Source organism: Glycine soja, chromosome 9 (assembly GCF_004193775.1).
Source record: "Glycine soja cultivar W05 chromosome 9, ASM419377v2, whole genome shotgun sequence".
NCBI lineage: Eukaryota > Viridiplantae > Streptophyta > Magnoliopsida > Fabales > Fabaceae > Glycine > Glycine soja.
This window is the reverse complement of record NC_041010.1, coordinates 44,881,973-44,909,660: the sequence shown is the minus strand read 5'-3', so window position 1 is coordinate 44,909,660 and position 27,688 is coordinate 44,881,973. Positions and strand designations below refer to the sequence as shown.

At 31.6% G+C, this 27,688-nt stretch overlaps 4 protein-coding genes across 6 annotated transcripts; 2 read left to right on the top strand and 2 right to left on the bottom strand.

Annotated features, from left to right (window-relative positions):
• Nucleotides 1-295: 295 nt before the first annotated feature.
• LOC114425154 (aspartic proteinase-like protein 2) lies at nt 296-7,249 on the bottom strand. Of its 3 annotated transcripts, XM_028391944.1 has the most exons (11): nt 6,794-7,249; nt 6,413-6,536; nt 5,772-6,019; nt 5,099-5,326; nt 4,103-4,265; nt 3,951-4,030; nt 2,798-2,888; nt 1,889-1,930; nt 1,320-1,395; nt 935-1,006; nt 296-547 (listed from the first exon to the last, which is right to left on the bottom strand). In XM_028391944.1, the coding sequence occupies exons 1-11, from the start codon at nt 7,015-7,017 to the stop codon at nt 405-407; spliced, it is 1,491 nt and encodes a 496-aa protein (XP_028247745.1). In that variant the 5' UTR covers nt 7,018-7,249; the 3' UTR covers nt 296-404. The 3 variants fall into 3 exon arrangements, 2 of the variants coding, with proteins under 2 accessions (XP_028247745.1, XP_028247746.1); XM_028391945.1 differs by lacking the exon at nt 1,889-1,930 and having other exon boundaries at nt 6,794-7,247; XR_003669199.1 differs by lacking the exon at nt 1,889-1,930 and having other exon boundaries at nt 478-547; nt 1,320-1,391.
• Nucleotides 7,250-12,626: 5,377 nt separating this feature from the next.
• Nucleotides 12,627-15,524, top strand: LOC114425153 (thioredoxin F-type, chloroplastic-like). Its single transcript, XM_028391943.1, has 3 exons — nt 12,627-12,996; nt 14,859-14,958; nt 15,079-15,524. Exons 1-3 carry the CDS (start codon nt 12,686-12,688, stop codon nt 15,211-15,213), a joined length of 546 nt encoding a protein of 181 aa, XP_028247744.1. The 5' UTR covers nt 12,627-12,685; the 3' UTR covers nt 15,214-15,524.
• A 959-nt stretch (nt 15,525-16,483) lies between these two features.
• Nucleotides 16,484-22,385, top strand: LOC114425152 (glutamine--fructose-6-phosphate aminotransferase [isomerizing] 2-like). The gene is made up of 11 exons (XM_028391942.1): nt 16,484-16,716; nt 16,829-17,001; nt 17,119-17,230; nt 18,080-18,225; nt 18,702-18,866; nt 19,166-19,526; nt 19,612-19,862; nt 19,966-20,080; nt 21,076-21,331; nt 21,406-21,574; nt 22,061-22,385. The coding sequence occupies exons 1-11, from the start codon at nt 16,515-16,517 to the stop codon at nt 22,142-22,144; spliced, it is 2,034 nt and encodes a 677-aa protein (XP_028247743.1). The 5' UTR covers nt 16,484-16,514; the 3' UTR covers nt 22,145-22,385.
• Nucleotides 22,386-23,970: 1,585 nt separating this feature from the next.
• LOC114425673 lies at nt 23,971-25,775 on the bottom strand. The gene is made up of 2 exons (XM_028392623.1): nt 25,226-25,775; nt 23,971-24,430 (listed from the first exon to the last, which is right to left on the bottom strand). Exons 1-2 carry the CDS (start codon nt 25,673-25,675, stop codon nt 24,389-24,391), a joined length of 492 nt encoding a protein of 163 aa, XP_028248424.1. The 5' UTR covers nt 25,676-25,775; the 3' UTR covers nt 23,971-24,388.
• Nucleotides 25,776-27,688: the final 1,913 nt, after the last annotated feature.

The following is a 27,688-nucleotide window of genomic DNA, read 5'->3' as shown; positions in this document are numbered from 1 at the left end:
CTTAAGTTTTACCATTATCATTTTTTTCATCAGTAATTAATATATGATTACGCTATTTTAAAATGTGATTACATATACAAAATTCATGTTTTCCTTTTAAGAGGGTGATAATGATTTACTAAGCAAAAAAAATATGGAAATGATTGATATGACATGTTTATATGAAGCTATTTTTTTAAAACAATTTTCATCGTCATAAAAAATGATATCGCATCCATTAGAATATTTTGCCTTCCCTATTTGGAAAATTGTACAAGGAGGTAATTGAAAAGAACTTTGAAAAGTCTCCCCTATCTAACACGACGATAAATAATTAATTTATTCGCATCAAGCTCACCATTCAAGGAATTATGTTACAACAAAATAAATTAAATGCCATCTCTCGATACAATAATATCATTCAGTTAAGTGCTTAGCATGGTAATAAGCAACACAAAGAACGTTAATATTTTTCCAATTAGCACAGTAGAAGCTGAAGAAAGATCCTGTGCGCCCCTTGTATATACAGTTCCAGTCTTGTTATCCTTCAGTTTGATGCTGGAAGAGCCTAAAGAATCAAGAAGACAATGCTTAGGTCATCGTAGTACATGTCAGTCTCAACAAATTTAACTATAAATTAAAAGCCAATAGCCATAAATGAAAGTAGCAAATGAGTTGTATGGTCCAAGATCACCTGGTATTGAACAATTTTCATGTGACATGTTATTATCTTTTTTTCTCTTTAAAATTGAAAAATGTGGATACATATCATGTGAAAATTAAGTGGGACTGCTTTGGCACTAGACCATGTAATAATTTCTCGGGGATAGAGACATCAAAAGCAGGAAATTGATGGAATATGATTGTTATTGGGGAGTATTAAAAGAAACAAATCTCAGGTGATATGATTGGAACAACCTTTGTAAATTTATCATAAAAATAAGAGGGTACTCACAATTGTAATCAGTCCATCCAATGCTCATATTGTCAAGATCATATATGAATAATTTGTTTGTCAGCACCAAATCTGCAGTTGGAAATAATTTCAAGTAAATAAATGATAGTTATCCAATGGTACTAATGTCCAAAATGATCATAAGTTGTACATTTAAACTACCATCAGCCAGGTACAAGGTAAGTACAAACATAACAATAGCAATATTGAAGTTTTTAATTTAACAAGAATAGCTAACATATAACAGAAACAGACTCTAGAGCTTACAGAATGTACAAGTTCTTATTTTATAAGAAGGACTAAATAAATAAATCATGCCTTCTACCAAATTATACCAAGAAGTCAATAGATTAAATTATAAGTGAAGTTTTATTCTAAACTTCACCTCCGAGAAGAATTAGGTCCTTTCCATCCTTAGTTTGTGCCGTACTTTTTTGCCAGCCAATACACCACATGTCTTCCTAGACGACAATGACAATAAAATAATATCAAGAAATAGCACTATTGAACGCCTGAAACAAATTTATCGAAATTGAATTTTTCTGAACAAAAAATGGCATACATTTTAAAAAAACAATTGCATTGTAAAATTCTCCAGAAGACAACTTAAATTATTGTTGTAGTCAACAGTGTAGTGAAGATAAATAAACAGACTTTAACTTTCAATTCCACAATGTACAAAACACCCAGTAAATTTCCAAGAGGGAGAAATCAATTCAGGCAACAAGTTAAACTTAATAGTATAGTTTTCATATGAAAATAAACTTGTATAGTGTTTGAGTGATGGAGCATCTAGCAGTCACAAAGCTTATCAAATCAGAATGTATGAACATATAAAACCACTAATCAATCAAAGAGGGTGTGATCCAGTCGATCAGTCTGGGTCACTTTCCATTTTTATTATTTTCTTATTTTTTAAATACTCCTTGTACAATCTGTCACGTACAGCCTCACCTTTTTTGTGCCTGTGATTTGACTGCTGTCAGCCTTTTTTACCTGCAATTCTCTCATGTGAAACTCACCATTAACTAATCTTTTATTATCAAAATAAAAGTTTAAATATTTTTTAGTTACTATAATTTAATATTTTTTATTTTTGTCTTTTCAAAATAAAATTTTGTTTTATTTCTTTTAAAATATGTTTGTTTTGTTTTTTTTCTTCAAGGCGGTTTAAACAGTAAAAAAATATTATTTAAAACGTTTTAAAGACAAAAAACAAAACAAATTTATTTTAAAAAGACAAAAAAAAATATAAAGATAAAAATATTAAATTATAGGAAAAAAAATGTATCTAAGTCTAAAAATTAACTCAAGCAAGGAATGAAGTATGGATCTAACTTCTCCTTAAAAAATACCTAACCATTGAGCTACTCTATTCATTTGCTAAATGTATACGAAAACTATTAATATTTTGAAAACTAAATACAAATAAAAATCACCATTTGGCATAAATACATAATAAACATTAGCGGACAAAACTAGCATTTTGGGTTATTATATTAAATATGTAAAATATCATAATAAAAATATCTATTATATTTATTATATAAAAAGTATCTATATATATAATTTTGATCTTTCAATATATAAATAAATATGAATAATAAATAAAATAATATTAATATAGATTTGAACTTAAATAATGAGCTTGTGAAATTATATTAATTTGTGATGTATTTATTTTTTGGCTTTGTCTTTGACAGATCGATCACCAGTTCGATATGTAAAACTATGCTTAATAGTATAGTTTTCATATGAAAAAAAAAAAATGTATATTTTTTGACTGGTTGAGCCTCTAGCAGTCACAAAGGTTATAAATCAGAACTGTGTAAATATAAAATCATAAATCAAGTTTCCACTCACTTTAAACGGGAATAGGTAATCGTGAGGATAAGCTGTCAGAGTAAGCCCCTCCTCAAAGGTAAACTTGACAGTTGGAAATGCATCATCAAGACTGCAAAAATTCAACGGTCAACTAGTTAAGAGCTGCATATGCAAGAAAATAAAAGTGAACTCATTGCCTTCTTGAACTGATGCAACTTAATTCGCTGAAAGAATATATACTATGTATATCACAATATCATTTGAACAATTTGAGCCCATTAATATTTCTGCATGTATGAGACTATCTTGTTTAAGGGTGACTAATTCGTGGAACTATTACATCTATCAATTAGGGGAAACAACTCTTCTCAAAATCTCAAAAGGTGCTGAGTTCACCATTTTTGTTCAATAAGATACCAAAGTGGATGATTTACTCATTCTTGTCTTCTGGTGTAAAATTCTAAGTACATATGGATGGAATTTATATATATATATATATATATATATATATATATATATATATATATATATCTCTTTTAGTCTAGTTGAACAATCGTACAAGAGATTATTTGTTGAATCATTCAACCAACTCAACAGCTGCTTTTCTAAACAAAGTAAAAAAGGGACTAAGTAATACAAAAACCCAACAGAAAATGAAAAGGAACAAGAAAGGTCATCTCAGAGTATTATTTGAAGAACATGCCTACAATGCATCCTTGGCTATTAAATAATCCATATAATACCATCAGATTCATTCACTTCATCAAGAATCTAATCAGTAATTTTGAAGTCAATGAATCGATTATGTCAAAGCTGTCACTGCTAAAGTTCATAAAAATAATACAAAAACAAAGTTGCTTTCTTTTGTCACAATCATTCCCCCCTTGCATAATCCAGAATATTTGATTACTGATATCATCAAAACAGTGATAGCTAGATATTTTTTAAGATAAATTTAAATGACAATCTGACATTACCATACCCTATGGATTAAACAACCAAGAAAATAAACCTTAGTATCTCCCACAAATTATATTAATACGGTGTATATGTCAATTAAACAATGACAAATCAAACAAAAGGAGCACCGCACCTAAATACGGGAAAATGATACTTATTTCAAAAGAAAAGAGAAGCGCAAAACTCCCCCTCTATATGAAGTGAAATAAAGTCAGAAAGATAAGTATCATACCTTTTTTCATCGGAATAATGGAAACAAGTAAACTGATCCTCAACAAGATATAATTCCATTCCACTCCTCTGAGCCAAAGTCTATCACAAAGAATAATCATGAGAATTCAGGTGGAAAAAATTGATTTACTTAACTCTTAAAATTACTCTTACCTTCTCCAATAGCTGGTCATAAATTGAGACTGGAAGATAAGCCAAGGTTGTACCACTATCTATTATTGTTCCCCTCCCACTTGTAGAATCAAATATATCCGTGGGGAGCTGTATAGGGTCCCCAGCAACCTCTATGTCCTTCAAAACCACATTGTAGTGTGCCCTGAAATAGTCAGGAGACTACAGTTATGACATAATTCCATTGCCAAAACCTAAACTTGTTATGAAGTACACTAGAATAATCTAATATAACATCTGTAAGAGAATATGCCAGAGCTCTTATGTTGAAAGTTTTATTGCTTATATCAGAGATTGCACAGTGAGTCTACCTTCATAAAAGATGACGGCCCTACAAGAATAGAAGATGCAACAAGAAATCTCTATTCAATTGTCTATGGGATCCATTGGCCCCTCAAGTGGACTATAGAAAACAAAAGGATTTTTATATATAAATAGTAAATACTAGAGACAGAAATAGAGCTGAAATTTCATATATACAATTTTTTCTTATAGTAACCATAAAGAAATATTTTTACAATTTTAAATCTTAAATAATTCAAAACAAGACCTTAAACAGGTGTAAAAAGAAAATAAAACCCCTGAGAAGGTTGATTTCCTGACACATCTACAGTAATGACATTGAGGTGAAGCAATATACAAATAAAAACCCATTACAGATTATTTGTGCTCAAGTTATATATCTCACATTTACAGTGTTTTCATTGTCTGATAAATTTTATACCACAATCATAAGGCCTTTGCTAAGTTTGACTAGACAATAAAAAATTCCTAAATCAATACAAGTCTTCAGAAAAATTACATTTATGAAACCTAATATATGCTTCTCTGGAAGTTAAACGGCAGTGAGGGTCATCATTAAATAGATACACCACCAATCCATCAAATTACTATCATCAAACAACAAAACAAACCAAATACATTTACAGGAAATAACATGGCATGGAAACAAAAAAGCTAAGATGATTCAGTACATACATTCTTGGTACCAATGGAGTTGTCTTAACTTTTGGCTGCACCACTTCCCCTATGGCAAATATTCCTCCTCCATTAACGGTGTCAAGGCAGTGCGAAAATACCCTTTTCACCTTTCCAGCTGCAGCAAGCTGTGAAAGCACAGAAGAATTTGCTTGTCCAAAACCAATTATTCCATCAAGGGATGTATCAGTGGTTGAACTCAATGTCCCAGATTGTTTAGAACCACACCTATCAGCAAGAGAATACTCAGGAAAACATAAAAGCCAAATACAATGGATCTAGGGAAGGGTAACCATGACCTTTGGCTCACATGGCGACAAGTGAAAACTCCTGCCGTTTCGCTTGCACCGACCCAAAAAATAAATAAGTAAACTTAAGACACTACTCAAGATTCCCCAAGGAAAATCTGGTAGAAACAGACAAATGATTATAAGGGAAAGTATCTTTGTATAGAACAAAACAATTAACTGCGTTTTACAGCAGAGAAGATCCTATTGGGGCCTGCAATATTTGACAATACGTGCCAATGAGCTTGGAGCTCAATTGGCATTGGCACAGGTCTTTAAGGTCAGGATGTGGTGACGTCAAAGGTTCAATTACTTGCCAAGTCATCTATCTACTTCCCCTAATCAACTGTGTGTGTTTAATGTGAAGAGTTATAAATTACACTCACCCAAAAATCACACTGGTATTATCAGGTACAGTACGGAGATCACCAACAACTCGGTCAAATGTAAGATCATCCTTAATATAGGACCCAGAGGTCGTACTTCCATCTCCATAAGTTATGCTGTACGGGCAGGACATGTCTTTTTTGCATCCAGAAATTGGACCATCATATGTGGAAGTGCAAAATTCATCGTCACAAGGAACCACCTTTGAAGTTTTTGATGAGTTAGGGTCATAGAGGGTCAACTCCATCTGCAACGTTACAATAATATAGTAAAACCTAAATAAGCAATATGAATTCTACTATGTCAGGCATGACTCAAATGTCATATACATAGGGACTGCTCCAATACCCTTGTTTCTTCCCTCCCTCATTCACACATTCAGCTTATCAGAATCATTGGATGAAGATCAAACGACTCAATATTTTATCTCAACAAATTCAACTTAAAATGTGCACCGTCATCCAACGGTTCTGATCCATGAATGAGTGAATGTGTGAATGCAGGGAATCCATTTCTCTCATCCAAGATGCCGATACCTAGGGAAAAACAAAATAAACAGGTATAGTATAGTACCATAGCAACTCTCAATATACTTATATTTCAACCAAATGGCATGAATGTTTAAGCAGTGGACACATACCCCAAGACCACTTTTCTTGGGACATGTTGTGCAGCCAACACAATTCACCCACAGAGTGTCACTTCCTGTATCAACTTGCACATAGTAGTCATTTGGGCCAAGCCCAATTTTGGTATAATACAGCCTGAACAAATGGAATAATAATTAATAAACAACATCAAAAAAAAGGTGACAGGCTTCAAATCATGCAAGGCAGAAATGAGAAAATACACATAATTTTTTTTATTGGCAAATGTTGATTAGTTATTAGTATAGTTAGTTTTTGTTATTTCCTTGTTTCTTAAGGACCCAAGCAACCTTATATATCCCCTAAACAAGAATTGAAGTGCATGCGAAAGAACAAAATGAAAAGAGAAAGGAAGAGGAAGAAGCAAAACCAACCCAGTTGAAGTAGGACGGCCATTGCCACCGAGAGCGAGATCAACGACCGAGAGAAATCTGCCTCGGCGACCAGCATCATGAGCTTTGATAGCAGCGAGGTTTTCAGCGGGATCTTTGAATTTGCGCACAACGGGGAACACCATATTCGCATTGGCGTGGCAACAAAGTTGCACAACAACGAACAAGCCCACAACAAGACGTACCAATCTTTCTCTGAGATCCATCTCGGGATGGTAGAGCGAGCGAGCTTCGAGAGAAAGCAAAAATGAAGAAGAAACAACGCAGAAACACTAATTGAAAAACATTGCCGACCCAGATAGCAATAAGGGTCGGTGAATGAGAACAGAGAAGAGGGAAAGGGGAAGAAACAAACAAACACAAAAGTAAATCGAAGCCGTTTTGTAAAACAAAGACGTTTGAGAGAGAAAGGAGGAATTTTTCGCGGTTTCAACGGCAAACGGCACGTCTTTGTACAATGTAGTATTTTAAACATTAATAAAAATGGCTTAACCATAAATAAACAACGTTGTTTTGTTGTTGTAAATTGTAACGTCGTCTTTGTTTCTCTCTCTTTTTATTTTTTGTCCTTTGCTTGCTTCGTTCAGTTTTTTTCCTTGTTTTTTGCTTTGCAATGTGCATAGCATGAATCCAATTTTCCGCTTCACATTTTTTCTTCCAACACGCGCCACTGATTACACTTTGCCACCTAGCCACCCCAGTTTTGGCAACATCACATGCATTGTTATATTTTGATTTTCTTTAATCTGCACTATTTGTTTTCCTATTAAGATTAGATTTGGTATCATGTTTTCTTAAAATTGTCGTTGATTTGATTTTATAAATTTAATCATTGAGAATTATCGAATAAAACTTAAACTTTATCATAGTCGTCGTATCAAAAATATTTTGAACAGTTTAAAATCTAGAAAAAATTAATAAGATAAGTGATAATGTAATATTAATTTTAATTTTTTTTAAAATAGTTTATAATATTTATTTTTATAATTATTAATTATATAATTATTTAGTATATTACATTTAATAAATGTATTAAAATATTCAGTTTTAATAATGATTAAGTTTACAATTATTTAGTATATTTAATATGTATATAAATAATTTATGCATAAATATATTATTTCACTTCTTAATAATCTATATTATGCTATCTATTTGATTGGTAAGATAAGCCTTAAAATTTTATTTTAAAAATCATAATTTTCCTTATAATATATATTTTTTAATAATTAATAATTTTTTAATTGTTTGTTATAATAAATTTAATATATTATTTTTTTACAACAAAATTTAATATATGCATTAGAATATTTACTTTTAATAATTATTAATTTTATAATTATATATAATATTAAATTTGATATATATCATTTAACTTCTTAATAATCTATATTTTACGACCTGTGTTATTACTCAATAAAATTTAAATAAATATTATATTTATAATAATATTTTTTTTTTCAAACGTATAATTGCCAATAAACCGTGCATAATATGTGTCAATAAACTCTTGCCAATAACTCAATGTTTAGCCTCAAGAAATCAGAGGTGACCATTGTTTTTATTTTTAAAAAAAAACACAAATAGACCATTATTTAATGTAAATTTATTTTAAATCAATTTCATATCAGTTTCTTTTTGGTATTGAAACAACACAATTTTTTTAAAACTACCTTGAATTCGATAATTGAGGGGCTCAAATAATTGATTTCCTAAACAAACGTACGTAAACTTTAATTACATCAAACTATGAAGCTCTAACTAAACTTAGTAGACTATCGAATTTATTATCGAGTCCATTAGTTAGTAAATTAAAAAAAATAAACCAAAATATAAGACATTTTTTTATTATTTTTTATTTATTTAGCATTCAACATACCCTTCATTTAGAGTGTTATTCTCAAATACAAAATTATCACCTTTTAATCATATCAAACTCGTGTTTTTTAATAACAACAAACCATCGACGATAATGATTTATCCCTGTTATAATGTCGACAAGTTATTATCTAATAGTGATATATTGTTATTAAACTTGGTTATTTAAATATTATGAACTTTATGATGTACTGTTTTGTTTTATTATATTATTGAAATGTTTAATTAGTATTTTATTTATAGATATTTTGTTATTATTTTTATATGAAGTAGACTCTTATGAGTTAATGAATTGAGTCTACGAGTAGAATATATGGAACTTTCACCGATCTGCATAATCTCTCAAGTTTGATAACCTTGACTACCACTCATGCATAAACTTTAATAATAATAAAATATAATGACAATTTCTCATATTCTTAAAAGTCCAATAAATAAATTATTATTATAATTACTCTTCATTACATAAACTTTATAAATATCTCTAACTTAACTTCATATTGATAGAATTTACTTTCTTGCATCTTTTCAATATCGTTCTAGTGTGTCTTATTCCAATATTAGCCAACAATGTCTACCTTCAACCATGAACAAGATACAAAGGATATTTCACCAATCATTGAGAAGTAAAGACTAATTGTAACATAATGAAGAATCATCAAGAAACAAAGGCTAATTGCAATAACACTATGAAGAAGTAAGTATAACAATTTTCTATTATTAAAAATTAACAATTTTTTAAAACATTTTTATGAGAAAAATAGTTATAAATTGATAGTGTAAAATTTTTTACACATATTCAATTACAACCCATCATATAAGTTTATTGACTTTTAAATAATTATTTTAAAATAAATCATAATTTATGATTAAATAACGATATAAAACTATTTTACACCGTCATAATTTATATCTTTTGATAGATATATTTTGTTGAATAATATTTTTTTCTACAATCAAAATGTATTCATAAAGGTCAATTTGTGATTATGAAACCTTCTTAACATTATTAAGAATAAATGATTATTAACGCAAATATGAGATTAATTGATGGAGAGATGTCAAATTTTTTTTTTGCCTCTTTATTTAGACTCCAGTCATGCAATTTAATTTATAAGGCTAGTTTTTATATATTTTTGGTAGAACAATTATATTCATACTACTCTACCAAGAAAAGTTGAAAATAAGTTAAAAAAAATTAAAGAAGAAAACATACATCATTAATAATTTTGTAGTGTTGAACAATAAAGACAAATTTAGTGTGGTTGAAAAAAAACCCTTCAATGTTAAGTTTTATTCTACAACAAGTCTGGAAGAAATATGTTATAATAACAAATTTCCTTGTCATATTTTTTATTTTATGAGGTTTGACCATTTACAAAATCTGCATGACAAAAATGTTTTAATAGGTAAGTATCTAATATTATTAAATGTATTTTTATTTTACTTTATATTTTTTATATAATCATGTGACTATATGTTTTTTAGATGTGGTTTGTGATTATATTTTATTGAAAAGTAATTATCCTTATATATAATAATAATAATAATAATAATAATAATAATAATAATAATTAATATTTATAAAGTTTAAATATTTTAGTTAAACACGTTAGAAATATGTGACACTCTTAACATTAATTATTAAGTAGCACAAAAATAGTGTAATGAAGAGGTCTCAACTTCCATTTTACTTTTTAGTTATACTATAATCATGTAATATATTTTCATGCTATTTTTTTCTCAAAACAATTATATTCATACTACTATATCAAGACATGGATTTTAATTAATCAAATTGTCTGTGTTTTCTTGTTACTGATTGCATTATTAAATAATCTTTTCATCTTAATCTACATTATTGCTTTATTAAGTCATCCATCAAATTTAAAATTATAATTTTAGATTTTAAATCCTATTTTTTAAGTTTAAATTTAAATTTCTAAATTTTATATTTTACTTTGGCTGAAATATATTTTATATTAAGTCATCCCTCATAATTTTTTTTGTTATTGTAAGTTTATGATATATTAAAACTTTTGTTCTGAATCTTATTTTTAGTTAAATGATAATACAACATCATCACAATTATTGATCATATTAAAAAATTGTAAGATGATCCACGGTTACTAAACTAAGATAAAGTCTCTAAACAAAAGTTTAAATAGATCAAAAATTCCAAACAACAAAAAATTTGAAACTCACACCCAAATTTGTTATTTATAAGAAATCTTAACCATATCTAAGCCTATATATTACTACATTCATATAATTAATATTTTTATTTTCTTATAAAATAAATAAAACATGTAAAATAATTATAATTTCAAATCAAACTGAATTAACCAGCTGAATTAAGTTGTTCATCAACTTAAATTAAATTCATATCAAGTTTAAATAAAAGATTCATATCTAATTCTTATCGAATCTTCTTAGCTTGACTTAATTTCAAGTCATATAGACTAATCATTAATTGCACTTGTACAAGCATAATAACAAGACTAATATTTAAAACAAAAATATATATCTGGAAAAAATGAGATTGTTAAAGTGTGATAATCTCACCATTTATTCTATAAAACTTAAAATCTTCAACTTTTTGATAAAACATATTTTATTAACAAGATTTATTAAAGGGCTAGATCACATCTAATGAAAATGTTACTACAGAGAATCCATTTCCCAGATATGAATAGATAAAATAAACTCGCAATGAATCCACATTTTAATTGTTCTTAACCTACTTGATATACTATGTGAATCATCTATGAACCCTAGCCATAAACTCGCAATGAATCCACTACGACATGAGCCTTTGATCTTTCTTTGCCCTTTAGTTCCCCACTAAGGCATAATCCCTTAGAGTTCTCCTGGCGATGCTCATGCGCTACATCGTCATGGTTGTTAGTGTCATTCCCCTCACCATTGCTGAAGAGGAAGAGGAAGAAACCCCCAAATCTCTGTCCCCTGCTGCTACTCAGACCCAACATTCTTCTCCTTCTCCTCTCACCTTCCCCACTCTCAATCATTTTCGGGTTTGGGGATTTGAAGCATGCCAAAGAAAAGGACTTCATTCATTTGTCGTTACTGTTGTGGGCGGAGAACAAGAAAAGAACGGACCCAGAGAAGAAGAACTTATATTTTGTAACCATTCATTAATATTTTTATTTCATTAATGATATTAACTTTATACTAACATAAAAATTATTTTGATTATTTTATAAAATATAAAATAATAAAAAAACTTTTTAATAAATAAATTTTTTTATTAAACAAATAAATAAGCTAAAAAATCAAATACGTTTGGCTTGAACTAACCAATGGTTAACTGAAAAATCAATTGTAAATTGTAATATTGTCTATTTCATGTGTCTTTTTTTTTTTCCTGCTTGATATTTTCCATGGCGACAAGGACGTAAATTTCAACAACAATGTTGGTGCACATTAGGATTAAGCGCATACCTATAATTGTAAAATAAAACAAAGTAGAATATGAGTATGATTATTAAGTGATAAAGTTTTCATAAATACAAAAAATCATACGTGTGGGAATACTTCTATTGGAATGCCCCGTGAACGGAACAATAGAAGAGATTTTTTCAGGGTGATCAAAGATTTTGTGAGCATTTTATGTGGAGAAGGAGAGGCCACAATTCACAAACACAAAACAGCACAAAGGTATTTTTGTTTTTCTCGACACTGAAAAAAAAAATATACACAAGGGCAGTTTGGTAAAAACGCTTAAAAAACTAGCGACCTTAATTGTTCCAACATCGTTCTCACTCTCTTCAACGTGGCTGCTCGGTGCAATTTACCAAGACCACCTTCATTATGAGATGGCAAAAAATACCATACACAAATCACAAGGGCAATGTCGTCTTTTCAGATTATACTCACTCCCCTCCACACCACTTCCACCACCTTATCATCTCAGTTGAGTTCTCTCCATTTTGGCATTGGAGAGATTGGAACACCCCCCCAAAACAAGCCCCAATTATGGCTCTGAATCTTTGTATCTCACCTAACTGTAAATGGGTTTCATCTCCTGCTTCCTTAGATAGTGCATCTTCTTTGAGATCTTCACTTGGTTCTTGTTTTGGTAACATAAACATTGCTAGTGTGAGTTTAAGCACTAGTAGAAGTTTGAGTTTGAGGAGGAGTGGGAGTGTTAGTGTAAGATCTAGTTTGGAAACTGCGGGGCCCACAGTTACAGTGGGACAGGTCACTGAGGTTAACAAGGATACCTTCTGGCCGATCGTTAAGGCTGCCGGGGATAAAACCGTTGTCCTTGACATGTACACACAATGGTATCTTTCTATCTTATGTTATAACCTATAATCATGTGCTTTTCTTTTTATAATAATGTTATGTTGTGTGATGATGGATTGGATTGGAATTGAAGAAAAAGAATCATACTTTACTTTGTTTAGTAGTACTGTACAACTACCTATGTTGTCTCTCTTAGCTGTGAGATTCCTTGGTAAACATGGTTATGGTTAGCTTTATGCTGATTTTGTCAAGGCTCAAGATCAACATTGGTATCACTCCTCAATTAATTCGGTCTTTGCTGAAAGTGAAAAGCGGAAAAAGAAAAATGAAAATCACTTTGCTGTTTACACTTGATTGGTAGTACAAACAAAAAATATATGAGGTTTAATTTGGAAATTGGGATGCCATTCATTTGCACTCGTCCCCTGCTATCATGAAAGTGTGTTGAAAGTGATTTTCCCACACTACCGAACAACGAGCAAAAAATCGAAACGATTTGTGTGATTGGAACAAGCTTAGACTTGGTCAAGGTTTTTGAGGTCTCTAGGACCATAATTACAGTTGCATTGGCCACATTTGTCTGCAATTTCTTGCAATATTAAAGATTGCAATGAATTTGTAACCGTGACTGCAATTTAGAATCTTGGTCATAGTTTCAATCATAATCAGTGTTGACCTGTACAGCTTGGAATTGGTAATACAAACAGATATGGCATCAAAAGTTTACTTAATATCACAGTTTGCACATGTTTTCTGACACTATTAGCGGTTTAAAAAATTCTTGATAAAAAATTATTGCTTTATAAATCCTCTATCTCTCTCTTGTGATTTTCAATTCTTTTCCTGCTTTCAGAAATATGTATAAGCTGGCATTTTTTACCAGCACCACAGAGAATCAATTGTAGATCAGGCTTATATTCTCTCACAATATATCACTGAACAATATCACTGTGTGTAGGTCTGTGCCTAAGAGGGGAAGGTTCTAGATGAATCTCTGCCAAGGTTACACCCCGAACAAAACTACTAAAGTTCATCTTATGAAGTGTGGGAGAAAAAGAATTTAGTTCCTCTGAAGGGTGGGGTTCATTTTAGGGGGGAAAGTGAGAAGTTATAACCACACTTGATGCATCTCTACTAATAGTAGATTTTACTATCAATAGTTATAGCTTCTTGCTTTTGCCAACAAGGTGACCCCTTATTTTATTGGTAAAAAAAGATGAGGAGGCATTTATCTGGTTAAATATATCAGGTAATGATAAAGTGAAAATAAAGTGCCATGACAAAAGTACTTAAATGAAAATGCTGAACATCTGTATGTGGGCCAAATATTAAGATGAATATTTGTGTTTATGCTTTCCAGTCTGACATTGGTGGAAAGCTTCTAAGCTGGCCTTTGAGATACAATTAAGCGTCAAACTTTTTAGCAATTATGTGCTTTCCAAGGGCCTATACATGTCGTAATTTTGTTATGAAGTTGTATCAGTTTTTGGTATATGAGGCAAATGGTCCCAAATCAGGTCACTTGTATGTAGTCATTGACGACTAGCTTTATCTGATTTAGCTTGCATAAGAGTATACTTGTGTTTTATTTTTTCAGCCATGTGCAAGAGTGAATTTGACATAAAATTTTATAGAGATGTCATGTGACCTAAATAGTGATAAGCTGATTATTTCATTAGTTTATGAAATGGTGAAAGCAAGTTTCTTAAGTAATTGTAATTTACTAGTACTAAAGGTTAATTTGTTTTTGTCATTCTCTGGTGTGGTACTGCTGGAATGTTTATCTAATTTTAAGGATCTTGATTTGGTTGATCCTTTATGACATTGTTATCATTGCTGCTTATTACCAACTGAATATTTGGATAACCTTCGAAACGAATTTATGAATTTTTTTTTTCAGGTGTGGCCCTTGCAAAGTGATGGCTCCAAAGTTTCAAGAATTATCTGAAAAGTATCTGGATGTTGTCTTTCTAAAGCTTGATTGCAACCAAGAGAACAGGGTATGGATGTAATGAGCTATCTTAATTAATTTATTTATTTACACCCTTGCTTAAGCCTAAAGTTAACCAATACTTTCGTTGACAAGCATGGTATTAATTTGTTTAATGGTTTGTTCGCAGCCCTTGGCAAAAGAGCTGGGAATTAAAGCGGTTCCCACTTTTAAAATTCTGAAGGACAACAAGGTTGTAAAAGAAGTTACTGGAGCTAAATACGATGATTTGGTTGATGCCATTGACAAAGTTCGATCTAGCTAAAAATATATATGACTATTCTCTTTCTATGTAAAAATAATATGCTTGACTCCCTCTGTAAGTATTTTATGCAATTGTAAGCTGATGAATGATGATGATTGGAAGATGAAGAAATGTCATCATGTGATTGTTGCAAGCCGTAGTTGTTTATTCCCTATTCCCTAAGTCCAGGGAAGGGTTCCTCAATTATTTAAGTCATCAACTTGATCGTGGCCTGGCTGATATTTTTAAAAATAAAATAGAAATGGCTGTGATAAATGTGGATATCGAATCAGAGATGTCAAGGTATATCTAATCCAGAGGTATTTTAGTAAGCTAATATTATCTAAATAATGCCTAGCACGTGGTTGGATGTATACTTGTCAAATCAGATTAAGATATATGTTTCTAAATCATTATCATATTATCATGACTTAATTCACATTTACATGTTCTTGTGACTTTTTTTTTTGCTTAAATAATTTTTTATCTTTGCAATTTAGTATTTTTTTTTGTTTTTGTAATTTATTTATTTTTTAAGTGCTTACATTTATTTTTTATCTTTAAAGTATTTTAGATAATGTTTTTTAATTATTAAAAATATTGTTTCACTATTTAAAGTGTTATTTAAAGTATTTTAAAGATAAAAAAATAAAATAATTGTATTTTACAAAGACTAACAAAAAATTATAAAAATGAAAATGAAAAAAAAATATTAAATTATAAGAAGAAAATGTATTTAAGTTTTTTTTTATTCATATCGTGACCATAATCATCGTTGCATAGGCTTGCGGCATGAAAATTATAGGATATTGGAGGTGGTTGCTTGCTTCAAATGTTGTATTGACATTCAAATATGGATCCTCGATGTCAATACAACAAGTGTTATTTCAAATTACACGAACTAGCCACGTTTATGCAACTTTATCAATTAATTATGACGAATATACATGATTTGAGTTATTACGTGGCGTGAGGCGTCCACTATTATTGTATTTTGTTCTCTCTCCATGCATTAATTATTTAAGGATAATTTTAATAAATCTGGCATGAAAATTATATATTAAGATTAGGGTGAGTTATTTAAACAAGTAGAAAGGAGAAAGGGGAAGGTGTAGATTGCATCCATCGAATGGAAAAGCGCCACGTGAGAAAGGCTGATGTAGAGTGGAATGACGAGAATAACCTCCTTCACCGCCGGGGGGGCAGAAAGCCAACTCTCGCAATCACAAACTAGTCAAACAGAATGGGCCCCACAGTATAATAAATGAAAATACTATAAATCTCAAGTCTGGAGGCTTTGAGAGAGAAGAGGAAAAGAGAAAATGTGTGGAATATTTGCGTATCTGAATTACGACGTGAACAGAGACAGACGATACATCTTGCAGGTTCTCTTCAATGGCCTCAGCAGATTGGAGTACCGTGGATACGATTCCGCAGGCATCGCGATCGACGATTCCAATTTCTCTCCCCTTGTTTTCCGTCAAGAAGGAAACATTGAATCGCTCGTCAAATCGGTTTATCAAGGTATAACAACAATACATTCATTCCTCTTTTTTTGTTTCTTCGCCATTGCTATTGTATCTGATTTTTTTATTTTTTTATTTTTTTTTGTGTGCGTGTGTTAATGAATGAACAGAAGTGGGAGAAACTGAACTGAACTTGGGGGAATGCTTCGGCACTCACGCGGGAATCGCGCACACTCGCTGGGCGACTCACGGAGAGCCTGCGCCTCGGAACAGTCATCCTCAGACCTCTGGTCCTGGTAACGAGTTCTTGGTTGTTCACAATGGAGTCATCACTAATTACGAGGTAACGTTCTCTCTCATACACTCTAAATTAAACGCCTAATGATGCCACTCTGTTGTGGCTAGTGCTGTACGTTTTATCTCTCTGTTCGTTGTTTCTCAGATATTATTGTGTGTTCAGGTTTTGAAGGAAACGCTGCTCCGACATGGCTTCACCTTTGAATCTGAAACTGACACTGAGGTCATTCCCAAGCTTGCAAAGTTTGTTTATGACAAGGCGAATGAAGCAGCCGGTAATTTTTTTTTATTGATGAATTAGTGAAGGCATTTTTTGGGTTTTAAACCTTTGCATGAGGTTTATAGGGTTAAGGTGTGTGTGAATGTTGTTGGTTACTGGTTGAAAATGCTGCTCACAGTTGCTTCACAGGCAGTAGAACTCAAGTGTGATGCTATGTTGATGTACATTGTGAAATCCTGTATAAGTGGGAAGAGGGAGGAATGGGGGTGGAGGTAGACAAATTTTTTTTTACCATTTTAATGCTGTGATGTTTTAGATAGTGATTGTGGTTTTGTTGCGATCCTTGGTGTTGTGGAAAGTTATAGGCAAATGTGACTGATGCAGTCAGGATGTGGAAAGAGGACCCAAAATGTGCCCCAATTGTGTTATAGATAGTTCTTTAAAACCTTGCCTACAAGACTTCAATTTTTTATGGATAAAGAGGAGGCCTTTTCCTACTAGGTGATGTCAGTGACATGGATCAAGTATAACGCCATAAAACATTGATGTTGCAGCAGATGTGATCACAATTGTGGTCACGATGCTTTTGTTGAGACTCCAAAAGCATTGATGTTGTGGCCGAAATTGCAGTCACATATCAATTTATAAAACCTTGAGTGCAACTCATGATCCATGATTGTCATCGTTATGTTTCCAATATGACAAACCTGCTTCTGTTGGAGTTTTAAATTGATTTCCATTTATTCTGTTGGGGATTCCTTAATATTTGTGTTTACACTGATTACAATTGTTTTCAGAGGTTTATTATATCTTAGGTGCCTTTTCTGCTTCTCTTAGATGGGTGTGAATAGCATTATGATTTTGGGTGATCTTAGCTTGAAGTACATTTCCAATTATCTTGCAGGTGGTCAGGTTGTTACCTTCAGCCAAGTTGTTCTTGAAGTTATGAGGCATCTTGAAGGAGCTTATGCCCTTATTTTCAAAAGTCTACATTATCCTAATGAATTGATTGCCTGCAAGCGTGGTAGCCCACTGCTGCTAGGTGTTAAAGTAAGTTGAATACAATTTAGTGATAAGTTTCTTAACTAGTGACCTATATGTAAATTGAACTTCCAATGTCTTTTATTGGCGACAATTGTTCTATTTTTTCTCTTGACTTTGTTAGTGATGCTTCTAGTCAGAGAGTCATTTTTCTTGGCATTTCATCTCTTGACACATGAAAAATGGGGCACTGCAATTATAAACATAATGACTACAAATGCAGTGGTGATGCATACTGTAGGAATTAAAAATACAGGAGATAAGAACTGGAAATAGAGAAAAATGATTTATTAAACCACAAATCTTCCTACAATTCAATGCTTGAACCATCCTCTTTTCACTATTAATGAGCTTAGATTTCTATTTTGTATCTCATAATAATTATACTGCCTTTCCTAGTTTAATTTATTCATTAATGGATCTTTAGTGAAAGTGAATATTTTCGGATTGACAGTGATTAAAATAATTACTGCTCTATTTTGCAGGAATTGACAGAAAATAAAGAAAATAGTTCAGCATTTGAGGATAACAAATTCCTATCAAAAGATGGAAAGCCTAGAGAATTGTTTTTGTCCAGTGATGCCAATGCTGTGGTTGAGCATACAAAGAAAGTGCTAGTTATTGAGGATGGTGAAGTAGTTCATCTCAAGGTACAGACTGCACCATCTCTTTTCAATGTTGCACTTGCTAGCCAAAGTGTTTGCATATCTAGATATTGTAATCTCTGGCAAATATTCCGTGAGTATTTATTTTTTTGTAAAGATTGTTTTTATGATTTCTTAGCGGATCACTTCTCTATCCCTTGCACTCTTTGCTTTCTGGTGTGATGAAATCATTCAATGCTGTTCTCAGTGCCATTTTCTTTGAATTTACATGCCATTTTCTTTGTTGGTTATAATCATGTCAATTTGAATACAATATATTGTTCTTACATTGAAATGGTTGCCAGGATGGTGGGGTTTCTATTTTGAAATATGAGAATGACATGGGAGAACATGGCGCTTCTCTTTCCAGAGCTTTCTCAGTGCGACGTGCATTATCTGTTCTAGAGATGGAGGTTGAGCAAATAAATAAAGGTAATTATGAGCATTATATGCAAAAGGAAATTCATGAGCAGCCAGAGTCTCTAACAACCACAATGAGGGGGAGGCTTATACATCGAGGATCTAACAAATCCAAGTCTGTTCTGTTGGGTGGGCTGAAGGATCACCTCAAAACAATTAGGCGAAGTAGAAGGATACTTTTCATTGGTTGTGGTACAAGTTATAATGCTGCTTTGGCAGCTAGACCCATCTTGGAAGAACTTTCTGGTCAGTGATCCTGTATTTTAAGTTTTGCTGATTAAAAGTATGCACATTCTTGCAATGTTTTATTATATTTTATTTATTATTATAGGTGTTCCTGTTACTATGGAAATTGCTAGTGATCTATTGGATCGGGAGGGACCAATATACCGGGAGGATACTGCCGTTTTTGTTAGTCAATCTGGTGAAACTGCAGACACTTTACTTGCACTGCAATATGCTTTAGACAATGGTGCATTGTGTGTTGGGATAACAAACACTGTTGGTAGTGCAATAGCAAGGAATACACATTGTGGTGTTCATATAAATGCTGGTGCTGAGATTGGTGTGGCAAGTACCAAGGTAAATGTTGCATTTAAGGATGTTGTTTTCTTCATTTCATTTTATATTGTCTTATTACTTGTTTAACCAATGTTTTACTCTCATGCATTTATAACTACTGTAGGCATATACAAGTCAAATAGTAGTGATGGTCATGTTAGCTCTTGCAATAGGAGGCGATACAATTTCAAATCAAGCCAGAAGAGAAGCTATCATAGATGGTCTTTTTGACCTGCCAAGTGAGTTTCTACTGGCTGTGAATTTTGTACATTTTGCAGTGTCTGGTTAATCCTACATGTCCTGTCCTATTAGAGTATAATTTCTAATGATTCTTAAGTTTTAAAATTCGATTCTCTAGGGTGAATATGTTGGCTACTCGAAAATATACCTATGATGACAACATCAGTAAATAAGAGTTAATATCATTATCTGATATACCATCACATCAGTACTAAAATACTGGGGGAAAAAAATAAAACATAATAGATTTAAATTTACATACTTATGGTCTTACTGTAAAGTGCTGAAGTTTTAGTATTAAAATTCTTAAGTTCATAATAATATGCTGACTAATTATTGGTGTATTCCCCACAGGTTTTGTAAATTATTTAAATAGAATATTTTTTGTAAAAATATTGATAATGTAAACACTTATGTACACTAGCATCATATCAAATGTTAACTTCTAAACTAAATATTATAGGATAAATTAATGATGATAGAGGTGATGATATCATAATAGTAGCATTAAAAGGGACTAGTGATAGAATAGTGCTAGCAAAAACAATGATATCTGCAGAGGTGGAAACCAATAACCATATACCATACTTGGTAAGAGAATAATTGTGAGGTGGAAATCTAGAAAACCAATGGGTGTTACTTTAACTCAGTTTTCATCATTTCATGGAAACTCATTAATAGAAATAGAATCATCGTTAATGTGGGTTGGTTTGATTGGTAGCCTTAACTAAATGGTTTGCAAGTACCAAACCCTGGCAGAGGCTTGTGGCATGCATTGAGCTTGCTTGGAAAGGAGTAACCTCTCCTCCCCCAAACTTCTCACAAAAAAATTAAAGAAATTAGATTCTTCAGGAATTCTAGACAACCCTTTAATCATGCTAAAAATTATATTTTATGAGGTATTGTTCAAAATATTATACCAAATGCCCCATGAAGCTTCTCAGGACAGTTGTAAAAGTAATCTAAGTAATCTAATTAACATGTTGGATTGTAGATAAAGTCAGAGAGGTGCTGAAGCTTGATCAGGAGATGAAGGATCTAGCCAAGCAGTTGATTGCTGAGCAGTCTCTTCTTGTCTTTGGGAGAGGATACAACTATGCAACTGCTCTCGAGGGAGCTTTGAAAGTAAAGGAAGTGGCACTAATGCATAGTGAAGGGATGCTTGCTGGTGAAATGAAGCATGGTCCTTTGGCATTAGTGGATGAAAATCTCCCAATTGCTGTTGTAGCTACCCGTGATGCCTGCTTCAGGTTGGTTGTGACTGTCGAGTAGCTTTATTATCTGAAATTAGGAGTTTGATATTGACATATTTTATCTTTGACAGCAAACAGCAGTCTGTTATTCAGCAACTTAATGCCCGCAGAGGTCGTCTGATAGTTATGTGTTCAAAAGGGGATGCTGCCTCTGTATGCCCTAATGAATCTTGTAGGGTAATTGAAGTCCCACAAGTTGAGGACTGTCTTCAACCTGTAATTAATGTAGTTCCATTACAGGTATGTTTTACAATCCTTTTTTTTATAGCATTTTTACTGCTTTATTTTATCCTTACAACAGTGCTACATTTAACAAAGGGAAATCTTCCTATATTAGTGTCAAAGATTCTATTATTCATCTGTCTATCTTTATATAAACTAATAACTAATTCTTTACTGCATGTTGATAGTGATTTTCAATTCATTAGTATTTCATGAGCTTCTTACGTATTTTCTCTTTCAAAGATTCTATCATTTGTCTATCTATCTCTTATATAAACTAATTTTCAACTGCATGTTGATAGTGATTTCATTTCTTTATTATTTCTTGAGCTTGTTAGGTATTTGAATATAAATTTCAGTGTCTGAATTTTTCATGTGAATTTTGCAGATCTATTTCCTTTTCTTCACCTAGAATCTTTATAGGCTAATCTTATTTTTGTGCATTGTACGAAGGAAGATTTGGATATCTTATTTCTTTCAACAAATTATTTCTTTCCGATGCAGTTATTGGCATATCATCTCACTGTTCTCAGGGGACATAACGTGGACCAGCCTCGTAATCTTGCCAAGAGTGTCACAACGCAATAGAGAAGTTTTTGGCATATTAACGCATTGTAAATGAGTAGATGCAGGCTCAATGGTTGATCTAAAAGACACCTTCTCACCAAGCAGATTATTGTTTAATATGATTATACATCTTTGATGTATTTAATTTGCTTGAAACTCACCAGGGAGAATACTGTTTAATATGATTGTTACATCTTTAATGTATTTAATTTGCTGAATCTCTTATCTTGGTTGCTTGAGCTCAGTGGCAATTTCTTAACCACAAAAGGAATGGGTATTGTTTTCCTAAAAATCATTTATAGCATGGCCTTACATTTTCCAGAATTGTAAACACAGTGGTGTTTTAATGCTGAAATTAGCACACCCCTTGAAGAACATGTAGTTCTTAACGAACAAAAGCTGCATCTGAAACTAGGACCCGAGCCCCATTGATCTAAAAGTGCACATCAAACCGCAGGGAACAATGTTGTTGGTTCATTATTCTTTATTTAGGACTAAATCCCGTATAAAGTCTTATTTTTCGAGCAAAAAAACCTGAAAGTCAAATAGTCATGATTTGTGCTCACTAATGCCCCAATCTATATTAGCATTGTAAGTTGAATAAATATATAGCTATTGTAGGGATAAAGCAATGATACTCATGAACTCTTGTTATAATTTTGTAAGCTAACAGAAGTTTATCTAATTGTTCACTGATGTTTTACATCAAATCTCAAACGAAATAGATCTACAAATAGACACGAGGATTTTTCATTCATTGGTTTAAATATGTAACATTGAAACAGTTGCTGAATTTGGCAAAAAGATAAACTCGATGAGTTAAGGAATAGAAAACAAAATGAAACTGGGATGAAGATAATCAGAATTTATGGCCACCGTAGGTCTCATTTAATAACACAATTTTATAACACTTTTTATTATTGATTAAAAGGTATTAAAAATTTTAAAAAAATTGTATGTCTAATTTCTTATATAATAAACTCTACTCACGATTATGTAGTTTTTAATTTATTTACCAAATCAAACATCACTAATATATTTATCAAACACGTATGATAACTTATGGTATATTTTCCATCTCACTTGAACGATCATTTAAAATTCAGAGTACAGCTGAAATCCATGACAAAAAAGTGCCCTTAAGTAGATTAGTTACTGCATATAGTTGAGTATCTGCCACAGTTGATGCACATTCCTCCCAAAACTAGTCACTATCGTTTCTCTGTGTCCTTTTTCTAAATTTTGACGTGAATTTTATCATGAACATGCACAACTTATGTTTTTTTCCCTGCCTTTTTTCCATCTCTTTATCAAACACTCAATTAATATGTATTGTTTCTTTTTATCTCTTTCTTCCTATTATGGTATCATATTATCTATCATACTTATATTTCTCTCTCTTTTTTTTTTCTCTCTAAATGTTAACTACTAGCATTTAGCGTCCACAAATCTTTTGCCCAAGTTTAAAGGAAGACATTTCCATTTTTGCTCTGCAGTAATGTCTTGTTCTGTGTAGAACCATGCCAAAATATGATGCAGAATTAGAAATTTAAACTGACTGTTTGAGTTGAAAATCAATTTTAGCACTTTTCTGATAAAAATCAAATTTCGGTGCAAATCTATGGTATGGCTGAGACTAATTTGGATGCACATTCCAATGATTATTGAGAGCCAAAAATCACAAATAGTTACAGAAAATGGGCTCAATCAAAAGCATGAATTGAATCAACTAGGCTAAAACACACAGAAAGGTAACAGTCCCGACACACTGTCATAGAAAAACACACACACACACCCAGTACTTGTAAGTAACAAATAACAATATAAATTGTAAGAATAAGCGACTATTATCAGTCATAATAGAAGAATCATTGATAAAAAGAAAATCATAATAGAAGAACCACCTAACAGATTATGTTCTTTAATATAATATAGTTGAATCTAACACAAGTCTGAAACATTTATATGCACAAATAACAAGACCAAAATACAGATAGTAAAACCTTGGTATATTAGCAAAACCAACCTAACCCTACATCCTTGTCTGTCACAGATTTTGCCAAAAAAAAAACCATATGCTTGCGGACCACCAAAATTGTCATCCTTAGTCCCTTGAGACAGGCGATTGATTCAATCAAAGCAGCAGATATGAAAAAGACCGCACTGTATATCATATATATATATATATCAATGAAGACCAACCACAGGCATAGAGGGGCCGATTGAGCTGTATAATTTGAAATGCAGCAACATTCCTCCTATCTTCTACCAAACAGCCCTTCGCTCACCTTCACCACCAACATTAACCTGAATAAATTGAACACCAAATCAATCATAAATATCCAACACATGAAAATCATATATTTCACAAACCCAACAAAAAAAAAAAAAAATCAAATTTCCGAGACCCAGATAACAAAAACATAATTTTCAGCTACCAAGCAAGAAAAGACCATAAATACCACATACCCAAATAAGAAAGGACAAAATTTAGATTCAGTTGCCCAGGTGTTTTTGGTGTTTGGTGCTGTTCGCAGATCAGAATTAAGATTTCACCATTGATAATCTATGTTAATGTTTAATCTAAGTAGAATTCCAATTTCAATTGAAACAACAACAACAAAGCCTTATCCCATCCCACTAGGTGAGGTTGCTTACATGATGCGTTGCCATTCAGCACAGTTAAAAACCAAAAAGTTTCAAAAATATTATTTAGCCACAAATAACAGAACTAAAATTGAAAAACAGAAATCCATCCTAGTTTCAGAAACCCAAATACTAACAAGAATCATAAATGTAAGGCACCCCACAAGAAAAAACCATAAATTCCACATACCCAAATAAGAAAAACCCAAAATTCAGATGCAATTTAAGTATTTTTAAGTGATACATATCCTCCAATCGTATTAGAAGTTTTACCTAACAATCTACATTGATTTTAATGCAAATTTTAACAGGAGAATCCCACTAAATAAAACACATAAGCAAATGCATCTAAAATCTAAATTGTGTCCAACAACAAAAACCTCATAAACATCAGGTCCCCAAAACCAAAAGAAATAATAAAAAAAAAAAAACTGAATGGATGATAAATGAACGAACCTGGGCCTGGGGGTTACAATCAGGAGGATCTTCAAAGAGCGAAAGAGAGAACTGCTTATCCGCAACACCAACATCGAAATGAATGAGCCCCGACGTGGGAACATCAACCCTAATACCCTTAACGGGGAACCACAGGAAGAGCTCCTGCGCCGACACACCGGATAATTCCCCGATCCGACCGTAGCCAAGAACACCCTTTATATTGGAGTCGTAGTGCACCTCGTTCTCGAACTTCGCGTTGCACGCTTCCTTCATCCACACCTCGAACTCCCCGCTCGTCGCGTTCATCGAGTACTTCGCTATTCCCTTTGGAAGAAGCCCCACCGGAAGACCCTGCGCCCGGAGCTCCTCATATATTGTCGTCGAATTCGCCCTCGCTGGAGTTAACAGACACCAAGCGGCGGCGATCAACGCCAGCAAAATCCAAACCACGCCAGATTTACCACTCATCGATGATTTGGATTTTTTTTGTTCTTTTTTTGTTGTGACTGTTTCTTTCCTTTTTCTTTTCTTTTTTTTGTGTTGTTTACCTAATAATGAATGAGTGAATGAATTATTCTTTTTTGTTTCTTTTGTAATCCCTTTCGTCCTTTTTAGTAGGGGGGTGTTGGAACTTGGAAGCTGAAAATACTCCAATTAAGTTTTCAGTTTTTTTATTTTTTATTCTTAAACCTTCAAAACAAAATCTGTTTGTAATAAAGGAGTGAAATGGTTTTTAAATGAATTTTAGAATTATTTTAACTTGTTTCTAAAACAGAAAAAACAAAGTTCTTTTTCTTAGCAATAATAGAAAGGCATGTGACTTGTTTGTATGAATTATCTTATATTTTTATTCCTCTTGAATATATTTGTATAACTTAAATTTTTTCTCAAAGTATTACTTAAATTTAATCAATCTTAATTTTATTTTTAATATCTTATATCAAATTAATAAATATAACCAACAAAGGTTAAAGGTTGATATATATAGTAAGAATTCAACTCATATTTCACAAAAATAAATTTTAATATCGTTATTAATATGAAAATCTGATTAGTAATCGACCCATGACCCATAATTATTTTTATAAGCGGCTCAATGAGTTTTGAAACATATCATATTTGTGAATTTCGAAAATCCAATTCACCTAAATTTTTTATTAAAAAAATTAATAAACATGAGAATGGTTTTTTTTATTATTTTATCAATTTTGAAAAATATTATGAATGAAGGGGAAAAAAATCAATTGATAATGAAAAATATTTTCTGTAAACTTATTTAGAAATTTACAAATTAGAAAACCATGAATTTTGGAGGAACTAAAATCTTAATTAAACCTATTCTATACTAGTTAAAGATTTTTCACAAATTATTTATTTACCTCACATTTTCTATAAGTTTTCATTACCTTTTAATTTTTGGTAAATGGACAGGGTATAAAGGGCCTAAACCCTAAAGAGAGCCAAACAGGGAAACAGGAGCAGCATAAAACATTGATTCCCAAATTCCAATGGAATTTAACATATAGTACGAGATTGACGCTAACGTTGGAATTTAACATATAGTACGAGATTGACGCTAACATTCCCATGCATTATTTCAAGATTGAGAAGAAGGTTAGGCTCAGCAATCAGCATTAATAGTACTACTTCACATCTGAGCTGGTTCGGACCATTTCTTGCTTATTGGGAATAAGGAATCTTGTTAACACCTTATAAGTTGGTATAAAAACTTAGAGTGTGTTTAGATGGAGAAATTTAAAATTCTAAAAAAATTTAAATTTTAAGAATTTCAAATACTTTAATTAAAATTCTTTTATTTTCAAAATTGTGTTTAGATAAAAAAAAAATTAAAATTATGAGGATGAAAAAAATAAATAAAAAAAAAAGAAGAAAAGATATGATTAGTGTACTAATTATACGTGTTCCTCTATGTTCACATCCGGTCGATATTTTAGGAAATAAGACATTATTTCTTGAAGAAGAAGAATGTAAGAAGAGAATTTCAATTTCTCATCTTTTAAAAGGAAATTGAAATTTCAGATTTTTTGTTGTTTAAAATTCTATTTTAAAATTCTAAAATTTTAAATTTTTCATAAAAAACATCCGAACAATGAATTCTAAATTACAAAAATTCAAATTCTCTGATAAATTACTTTCCTCAGTTAAAATTCTCTATCCAAACACACTCTAAAAGAAAGAAATGGTATCCCAAATAAAATGCTTGACAATAACAAAAGCCAAAATAGAAGGAAAAAAATCCTCAACATGACCATGTTTTGTGTTTAAATAAACTTCGTAAACATCTAAAATAAAATAAATTAAGCTTTTCTCGTAAACTGAAATTAACTTATGTATCTCAACTTTTAAAAAAGGTATACAAGAGACCAAGTTTAGAACATCAATTTGATTATAGTTTTATATGAAAAAATCAATTTATTTTATCTAAGTATTTTCTTGTCTTAGAAGTGCTATATAAAAGTA

Excerpts from the sequence above, each read along its gene's own strand:
- LOC114425154 (XM_028391944.1), bottom strand. The coding sequence starts at position 7,017 with ATGGATCTCAGAGAAAGATTGGTACGTCTTGTTGTGGGCTTGTTCGTT. Across the intron at positions 4,031-4,102 it reads ATGACCAGCTATTGGAGAAG|ACTTTGGCTCAGAGGAGTGG; the intron begins GTAAGAGTAATT and ends TCTTTGTGATAG. Across the intron at positions 1,931-2,797 it reads ATTACCTATTCCCGTTTAAA|GTAAAAAAGGCTGACAGCAG; the intron begins GTGAGTGGAAAC and ends AGAGAATTGCAG.
- LOC114425153 (XM_028391943.1), top strand. The coding sequence starts at position 12,686 with ATGGCTCTGAATCTTTGTATCTCACCTAACTGTAAATGGGTTTCATCT. Across the intron at positions 12,997-14,858 it reads CTTGACATGTACACACAATG|GTGTGGCCCTTGCAAAGTGA; the intron begins GTATCTTTCTAT and ends TTTTTTTTTCAG. Across the intron at positions 14,959-15,078 it reads ATTGCAACCAAGAGAACAGG|CCCTTGGCAAAAGAGCTGGG; the intron begins GTATGGATGTAA and ends GTTTGTTCGCAG.
- LOC114425152 (XM_028391942.1), top strand. The coding sequence starts at position 16,515 with ATGTGTGGAATATTTGCGTATCTGAATTACGACGTGAACAGAGACAGA. Across the intron at positions 18,226-18,701 it reads CACTGCTGCTAGGTGTTAAA|GAATTGACAGAAAATAAAGA; the intron begins GTAAGTTGAATA and ends TCTATTTTGCAG. Across the intron at positions 20,081-21,075 it reads TGGTCTTTTTGACCTGCCAA|ATAAAGTCAGAGAGGTGCTG; the intron begins GTGAGTTTCTAC and ends GTTGGATTGTAG.
- LOC114425673 (XM_028392623.1), bottom strand. The coding sequence starts at position 25,675 with ATGAGTGGTAAATCTGGCGTGGTTTGGATTTTGCTGGCGTTGATCGCC. Across the intron at positions 24,431-25,225 it reads ATTGTAACCCCCAGGCCCAG|GTTAATGTTGGTGGTGAAGG; the intron begins GTTCGTTCATTT and ends CAATTTATTCAG.